The sequence below is a fragment of the Anarrhichthys ocellatus genome, unplaced genomic scaffold (assembly GCF_004355925.1).
Source record: "Anarrhichthys ocellatus isolate YVR2014 unplaced genomic scaffold, GSC_Weel_1.0 scaffold182, whole genome shotgun sequence".
NCBI classification, from domain to species: Eukaryota; Metazoa; Chordata; class Actinopteri; order Perciformes; family Anarhichadidae; genus Anarrhichthys; species Anarrhichthys ocellatus.
This window is the reverse complement of record NW_022280212.1, coordinates 57,809-66,523: the sequence shown is the minus strand read 5'-3', so window position 1 is coordinate 66,523 and position 8,715 is coordinate 57,809. Positions and strand designations below refer to the sequence as shown.

The following is an 8,715-nucleotide window of genomic DNA, read 5'->3' as shown; positions in this document are numbered from 1 at the left end:
AACTGAAGGATGAAGTGTTCCTTTATGTGTTGATGCTGAGTGTTTTTTTATTTTGAACAATGCTCCATCAGGGCCGATGGCGAGCGCCCAGGACCTGACTGAGGATGAGGAGGCTGAGGCCGTGGATGAAGATGTCGTGGATGACGTGACGGACGAGGACGACGAGGCTGAAGTGGAAGACGATGAGAACGTAGAGCTGGTGAGATAAAAAATAATAATAATCGCATCATTAGGATGATTCTGTCTCTTTTTAAACATTATTCATCTGTTGTTATGCTGGAGGGATTTAATGTAACATGTGGATTATGTAGTTAATATGAATATTTATTGTTATTTTTCTGTGTTTAAAAATGCTTTTTTGTTTCTAATTATAGTTTTAAAAGTCAACAGACAGGAAGTTTGACACTTTGTCTTGAAGCAAAAACTCTGCTAATATGAGGATTTTTAGCCTTTTCTATGAGTTTCAAATTAAATGTGTTTTTAACCGGCAGACAAAAACTGTTTCACTCTTCTCCTTCTTCTCCTACTACTTCCCCTTCAACTTCTTCTTCTCGTCGTCGTTGCCGTCCTCCTCCTCCTTTTCTAGCGTTTTCTAAACTCAAAAAGTTCAAATTCTTTTCTTATTAAAGTCCCGGTAGCTCTTTAAAGTCGTATCAGGAAGCTGATGACCTTTTTATTTTAAGCACATTTAGCTTATTTAGTAGAGTTAAAAACATCTGGTTCTGTTTCTTGAGGGAAGGAAAACGATGTGAACGAGTGAGGACATAACCTCACATAAAGCTCCTGTTGAAGTTAAACTTGTGTTTGTTTGTAGACGGAAGAAAAAGAAGAAGAAGAAGAGGAAGCGTTGGTTGGAGAAGTGAAGGCTTCTCCCAACGCTGACACCACCATCCTCTTCGTCAAAGGAGACGGTAAGAACTCTTTTCCTCTGAAGAGAAGTATACGAGCTGGTCGAATCCTCTAAATGCAGAGGAAAGGTGCCTCAATGCCTCCTTTCTTATCTCCTGAAGCAAAGGAAACACTGGGCCTTCCTTAATGAAAGGAGATGATGCCGCCCCACAATTTAATTTAAATTCCAACCTTTGGAATGAAGTTTAAGATCATCTTTGACCACAGCTCTGGTGAAACGAGACGTCACTAAAGAAAACGCAATATTTCAGACAACAGAATGAACTCTTCTTTTCCTTCTCCACCTTCTTCATCTTCTTCTTCAGACTTCCCTGCCAACGAGATCGTGAAGTTCCTCCTCGGTTTCTCCAACAAAGGACCAGAGAACTTCGTAGTTGAGTCTCTGGACGCCTCCTTCCGTTACCCACAGGTAGGTCCTCCTCCAACCACGACCTTTAACCTCTCAGGACAACCAATCGGTGTTTATTAAAGCAACAGGAGGAGAGCTAGCAACGTTAGCAGCACCGCTAACGGCTAACCAACGGAGGTTCACTTCAGTTACATTATGATGCCTTCAGGCTCTGCTCAGTGAACATGAGTACTGGCTGAAGGTACATTATAACGTTATCATGATGTGTTCACATGTCATCTGTAAAATGTAGTTTTGGTGATGAACTAGAATGAATCCAGTAGTTTGAAGGAGATGTGTTCACGTTAATGTAAATAGATATTAGAGATGAATTATGAGCTGTTTACCTTCATAACACGAGCTCTAACAACATTATTATACTTCTAATAGATCAATTAAAATAAAATCGTTTTCTTCCTAATCATTTCAATTGTGTGTTTTTATGCAAAAATACTATAAAGGACTTAAACAAAGTAAAAGGAAACAGTTGATGATAACAGATATTTTAGTCAAGTAGCTATAAACCTGTTCCAGATTATAGTAAACATGAATAAAAAGTGATATTATCAACATTTCATATTTTGACTTCTCTATTCGTGAGTTGAGCGCTCCAGGTAAGAATCTTCTTCTTCTACCTTTCTCCTTCTTTCTCCCCTCCTCCTCTCTAACTGTAACTCCTCCTCTCAGGATTACCAGTTCTACATCCAGAACTTCACGGCCCTCCAGCTCGGCATCGTGGTCCCGGCCTCCAAACAGGCGACCTTTGAGTACTCCTTCATCCCAGCGGAGCCGATGGGGGGGCGGCCGTTCGGACTCGTCATCAACCTCAACTACAAGGACGGAAACGTAAGAAGTGCCAGCTTCTAGCTTATTATTGTGTATTATCTCTAGCTGCTACTAATAGTAGATAACGTAAGAAGTACCGACTCAGTCCTCCGACATGTGAATCAGTGAACTATTCACGTCTCATCTTCACGTCCGAAAGGCTCTGCAGGACGGAGCTTACAGTCTCGTTTTAACCCTTTCACAGCATCATTTATTCCTTCAGAGTTGATGAAACGTGTCGATTGTGGAGTTCTAATCTGTATTTGTTGCGTTTCCTCTTTTCTTTCTGTAGGGAAACGTTTTCCAGGACGCCGTGTTCAACCAGACGGTCACCGTCACAGAGCGAGAGGATGGACTAGACGGAGAGACGTAAGCGATTGCATCGTATTTATTTAATTGTTCTGCGTCTCTGCCGTCGTTTATTCCTCCGTCTCCGTCTCTCAGGATCTTCTTGTACGTCTTCCTGTCGGGCCTCGGGCTGCTGGTGGTCGTCGGTCTTCACCAGCTGATGGAGTCCAGAAAGGTACGAATATTTAAAACACAAACAAACAAACACTGGACCCTCTGTATCTGGAAAATCAGTCACAACAGTGAAAGAAAATGATCATTTATCTGTGAAAAATACAAAACATTCACCTTTTTAAATAACTCTGTGAAGCTCAAGCTGTTGGTCTCAGATGAATCAATCATGACTTCATAGTTTCACAATTTAATTTTTCTACACAATCTGGTTAAAGTGAACGCTTTATTAGAGGAGACATTTATAATGACAACATGAAGAATAAAATGTTTTTTGTTTCTGAGGGAAGTGTTTGTTGCCTATGATGAGTTCAAGGACCGTCGGAAAGATGAAAATCAATGAACCGATAGTGTCGTTTATTTACAGCTTCTGGTTGTGATACACGGTGTAGTTTTATAGACTAAATGATGAATTATTATTTCTACCGGTATTTTCTCAGAGGAGACGTCCAGCTGCAAAGGTGGAGATGGGAACTTCAAGTCACAACGATGTCGACCTCAGCTGGATCCCTCAGGAGACACTCAACCAGATCAGTAGGTCACTCTAACTCACTCCTCTAACTCACTCCTCACACACTCTACATCCTCCTCTACACTCTCCTTCTCGCTCGCTCTCTCTCGCTCTTCGTCTCTCACTCCACTATCTTCAGACAGTATTTTGAACAGAAGTTCATCATTTATAACTGAGCTAGTTGGCTCGTGTTGTGATAAATTCTCCTCACTTGACGATGATGAACCGTTTTTCCTCTTTTATCTCGTTGATGTTTTTCTCTCCTCACAGAATCAGCTGTTTGTTCCTCTTCCTGTTTCACCTTTAACCTCACTGTGCATGAGGTCACTCACTCTCTGTTTCCTCTCTCCTCCTTCCTCGCTGTCATGTTTACCTCTTCAGTGCAGAGTCGCAGAGGTGAGGTCTGCTCTGTGTGTGTGTGTGTGTGTGTGTGTGTGTGTGTGTGTGTGTGTGTTTATGGGTAGGAGTGTGTATGTGTAAATGCAGTGCTGATGTTTCTCACTTTTGCAAATGGAGCTTCTTAGCGGTACAGATGCTTTGAAAGTGTTTCATTAAATGTTGTGGTGAAGCGTTGAGGCCACTCTGAGGCGTGTGTGTGTGTTTGTTTTACTCAGCGTTTCTCTTCTTTCTCTCTCAGACAAAGCGTCTCCAAAAAGATCTCCTCGCAAGAGGAACCAGAAACGCTCAGCCGGCTCGGACGAGTGACGGGCGCCATGAACACACGGTGGTGAAACCATACCACCGGTGAAGGAGGAGGAAGATGATGAGGAGGAGGAGGAGGAGGAGGAGGAGGAGGAGGGCCACACTCTGTCCTCTCTACTGAAAAACTTTAACCAGTGCCAAGCACAGCAACGGCTGGCTCTCTACTTAAAGCTTAGAAACTGTTGCACACACACACACACACACACACACACACAGTGTGAAACGGTTCGTCCTGTTTTGGGTTCAAACGGCACATTTTTCTCTAAAGATTGTTGGTTTTTCTTTAGATGATATTTAGTTTGTTGAAGCTGATCATGTGATCGTTGTTTGTTTACGTCCCTCTCTGGTGTAGAGCTGCAACTAAACTAAGAGTAGAAAATCAATTAAGTCAAAGAACAATGAGCCAAAACATGTGAAATGTCTCCGTTCCCTCTTCTATTGTTCTGATAAGGTCTTCAACTGAACATCTTTGACTTTAGAACGTAATAATAATCTGAAGAAGTCGTGTTCTCTACAGATGATCAAACGTTATGCAGACGACTTGATGCTGGACGTTGCAGCTCCACTCTTGTGAGTGAAGGAGACTCTTTGACTTGTTTTTATCTCTTAGTTATTCTGCTGTCGCTTCTCTCATTTCACCGTCTGGTTAGAACGTCCTTGCAGACTTTATTAAACAGACGTGTAGCGGAGTCGAGTCTTCGTCCTGCAGACGGCAGGAGGGCACTTTGTACGTGGAAGTAAGTTAAACATGGAGGCGGCTTGCAGGAGCTTCCACAGTGTTGTAGACTTCTATCATAATCGTTGTTGTGGACGGGAAAAACAAGCAATTTAAATTCAGGCTGGGTGTGAATCTAAAGACCTTTTATTCCCTGAGGTCGTGAGCGGAGATCAACCGGCCCTTTAAACCCTGAGCTCATCATCACGACGCCTCGCCGCGTGCCTGTTTTTCTACTTCTCTTGTCTGTAAAATGTCCAAACTTCTGTTTTCTCTTCAAAATCAGAGCGACAATAATTTGAGTCTTTTTTGTTTTCTTTGAATTGTGAAAACTGGCTGAAGCACTGGTGTAAATACTGTCTGATGGATGAGAGCAGAACTTACTGAGCTAATTTATTTGAGTGACAGATTGGGTTTAAACAAGGGGCGGGGCGGGAGCGGGTGTTTGTGCACTGTTTTTTTTATTTCACCACTAGGGGGCGACACCGACTCGCTCTAGGACTCGGTTCTAGAGTTTAGTCCTTTTTAAAGCTCTGTCTCTGAGAGGAGTCCACCTGTAGCTGCGTGTCGGACTCTTAAAGCTGCAGAACACACCTGAGTCTCCAGGGGGCGGAGCTTAAGTCTCTCGTACTAAAATAAACGGGGCTGTCATTCAGAGAAACGTACTAATACTTTTTATTTGCTTTTAAATGTGCAGGAAATAAACTTTGATGATTTGCTGTCGGCTCAGTTTCTATTTGTTTCTGCTCATTTTAATCCGATTTCACTGGAACTCGATGTTACAAACTGTTAATAAATCACATTACGCTGCAAGTAGAGCTGAAAGAATCAGGTGATGAAGATCTTGATCAATCGTCACTTTTAATTCAGACATGTCAAACATGATTTTAGCTCCTCACAGGTGATGTGCTTGTTTAACGTTTTAACATCTAGGTATTGAATTGTTCGTCGGGCAAAATGTGGAATTTGTAGGTTTTCAGGGGCGGAGGTGTGAACACACCACGACCACACAAACACGTCATGAGTGCTGCCCCCAGAAAGACGTGTGTGTGTGTGTGTGTGTGTGTGTGTGTGTGTGTGTGTGTGTGTGTGTCCTATCGCTGTAGTTGGAGCCCAGTGAACCTGCTGTTGTCCGGCTCTTGTACTGTAAATGGTGCAATTTCTGGGAGCTTTTTATATATTTATCTTATCAGTTTTTATTACTGTTCACGCCTTCATCATATTGGCAGTGACTACAGAGAGACAAGAGAGAGGGCGTTAGTGTTCCCGTGCACTCTTGTGTACAAATCCAGGAGGAAGAGTAGGGTTAGGGTTAACCCTAACCCAACAAAAACAGCTCCAGGATGCCAAGCCACTCACATTAGAAGAGATGATTATGGACTCCAATACAAAAGTTGATTTCCACATACTTACGACAATTAAGACTTAAAAAACAATTCAAAGATTTTCAAAAGCAGCTCAAAAACAGACGCCTCCCCTCCTCCCCTCTCCTCTCCTTGACTACTGACAAAAGGACGGTAAAGTTAGGACACAAGAATACTTTGGCTCCTGTGTCATTAAAACCCCACCCCACCACTCAGCCCAGGGACCCTGAGGCCAGGGCCATATCAAAGAACAATCGCTTCCCCCTCAAAAAGCCAGAGAGTGCTTCTAAGGGGTTTCTGACGGTTAGCCCCTCCCACCCATCTCCAAAGTCCAGTGTTGTGGAGTTAAAATCACGCCACTTCCTCCACATTGTCCTAGGTTGTGAGCCTGGGGCCTTACTGAGTAAGTTTAGGTTGATCAAACTGAGGGAACGTCAGGCTGTGAGAGTGATTCCAACAGCCCCAAGGGTCCTTCACTCTTTCCTCTTTCCTTCACTCTCTCCTCTCTCCTTTCTTCTCTCCTCTCTCCTTCACTCTCTCCTTCCCCCCCTCTCTCTCTCTCTCCRTCCGCGTGCATGGGGCGATCAAGCGTCGGGGACGATGAGAGTCCGGTCGGTCAGTCCTACYGACCGACCTACAGACGCACCGACACGCAGCCGAACACTCCGGTCTGACGGGACTAACTTCTCACTTCATTTCTCCAAAAGGTAAAAAAACATCAAAGAAAACAAAAGCAACAGCTGGAGCTGCACGAGGAGAGGACTTTTATTTTGAAAGCGCGTGTGTGGCTCTTGTTAATCATCACACCTGAGAAGGAGGAGAAGAAATAAAAACATCAGTTAGTGTTTCCTCTCTGAGGTGAAGGAGAGTTTTACCGGATCACCGGAGGATTAACGGAAGCTGGAGCCTCCGGAGGAGTAAAGAAGTTGGGAAGATGTCGGAGGAAGCGGAGCAGACGGAGTGAAGCTGCCCGGTGCGCACGTTCCTCTCTCCGGCTGGACTGAAGCGCGCCTGCCGCTCCTCATCACCACCACCAGCACCATCATCACCACCATCACCACCACCACCACCACCATCATCATCATCGCTCTGCTTGGATGTAAAAAACCCAAAACAAGCTTCTTCCTCCAAGATCTTCTTCAAACACTTTTACGCGGAGTTCCTGCGCTCATGGAGCGGCCACCTCGCGCCTCCTCTCCGGATGGGATGCGTCAGCTGTGATGCTGATGGTGTGACATAAAAGAAACTCAAAAAACAGCACAAAAACTAATCCGCAGTTTTTCCAACGCAGGAGTTTCACATGTGAGTACATTCTTTATTACTGCGTAAAGGCTTCTGGGGATGTGAACTCTGACCTCTTTCGTGGATCCTGACAAGACAAAAGCACCTGCGACACTGAGTCTACATCACGCCTGTTAAGCAGAAATATACATTTTTTAATTTATCTCCAAACACAACACAACTTCCATCAGTTCGGCACCAAATGTCAGAATGTTTCCGCTCAACATGAAGATGGAACTACGTTTAAAACTCGTGTTTCTGCGCAAAGGCATCAGAAAATGATGCCAGTGAAGCAAATCCAATTAAGAAAAGCGCTGATTTACACACAACCTCTACAATCACACAACTCTTCGCGTTGCCGATGATCGCTGACACGCTGTGTGAATAGTTGTTGGGAGCGCAGACTCAGTTGTGTCCTGAAAACACGCACTTTAAAGCGCATCTCGTGTTTTCAGCTTCTTTCTGCCTCCAGAGGCTCAGTTTCCTCTGTTCCTATGCAACACAGCGCTCTGTCTCAGCCGAGCCGAGCCGAGCCGTGCCCCCACTTTCCATTCATTAAGCGGCTCAGTTCATGTAATAAGAAGAGGAAACATTTATTTACCTCTTTTCTTCTTTGGTACAAAACTGTAATATTTTAATCTAGAAGTGCGCAAAAAGAACCCTTTTCTATAATCGATCCTTTATTGCAGACTTTAATATTGCTCTGGTGGCTGAGCACAGATGTGTAGATGGATTTACAGTAACTACATAAGATTTAAACGTGTTTGTATCGCTGTAAAAATACACAAAATCCCTCTAATATTCATACGTTTGGTTGCTGTTTTTATATTACAGAAGTATTCTTAAGTGCATCATATTTGCGTTATGATATAAGTACATCATCTGTGTGAGCGTGTTGGTCTCTGGTGCATTTCATCTCCTGTGATATTCCTCTGGTACTGGTTGGACTCTCTGAGTGTTCACACGGAGAAACCGGTTGAATCTGTCTTCTATACCTTTGTTCTAATGATGCAATGGGTTTGGATTTTTTGCATCGAAAGTTTTGTCGCTTCAGGAACGTTAGTAGAGATATTTAGATTATTTATTTATTCAACGACAGAATATCTGTTGGCTGGAGCTTCCTGGTGACTTCTGGTCTTCAGGCTTCTGGATGAATCCGTCACATTCTGCTCACAGACCAAACCAAACAGCTTCTGAAATCTCTTCTTTCTTTCTCCCGTACGTCATTTAAATGACTCAAAAATACATATGGTCTCATAATGATGTCTTATATTCCTGCCATTACGGTAAAAACTCAAACCTGCATCAACATTAGTTGTGTTTTTTAAAAGGTAGTCGACTCTGAAGTGTCCTTGACAGAAGTCCTCAAGCTGTTGTTACCTTTAACCTCAGTGAGCAGCGATATACCTCTAAAAAATAATGCGTCATAGATATCAGCAACATCCAGGTCTTTAAAGAGTCAAAGCTTCATGTGTTAAAGCTGCATTCTCTCTAGTGTCCA

The 8,715-nt window shown here is 43.4% G+C and overlaps 2 protein-coding genes across 3 annotated transcripts in view; both read left to right on the top strand.

The window, feature by feature from the left end:
• Positions 1-5,289, top strand: part of ssr1 (signal sequence receptor, alpha) — a 6,854-nt gene extending 1,565 nt beyond the window's left edge. The window contains exons 2-10 of one of the 2 annotated variants that reach the window (XM_031878477.1): positions 72-199; positions 815-911; positions 1,215-1,318; positions 1,985-2,143; positions 2,415-2,491; positions 2,567-2,645; positions 3,082-3,175; positions 3,534-3,548; positions 3,790-5,289. In XM_031878477.1, the coding sequence (XP_031734337.1) occupies positions 72-199; positions 815-911; positions 1,215-1,318; positions 1,985-2,143; positions 2,415-2,491; positions 2,567-2,645; positions 3,082-3,175; positions 3,534-3,548; positions 3,790-3,857 (821 nt within the window). In that variant the 3' untranslated portion in view covers positions 3,858-5,289. The remainder of the gene's footprint in view (positions 1-71; positions 200-814; positions 912-1,214; positions 1,319-1,984; positions 2,144-2,414; positions 2,492-2,566; positions 2,646-3,081; positions 3,176-3,533; positions 3,549-3,789) is intronic. The other variant, XM_031878478.1, reaches the window with a different exon arrangement.
• A 1,228-nt stretch (positions 5,290-6,517) lies between these two features.
• The window catches only part of LOC116400571 (sodium channel protein type 2 subunit alpha-like), a 33,331-nt gene continuing 31,133 nt past the window's right edge, over positions 6,518-8,715 (top strand). Inside the window, exon 1 of the mRNA XM_031878479.1 lies at positions 6,518-7,235. The gene's annotated coding sequence lies outside the window, so the exon portion shown is untranslated. The remainder of the gene's footprint in view (positions 7,236-8,715) is intronic.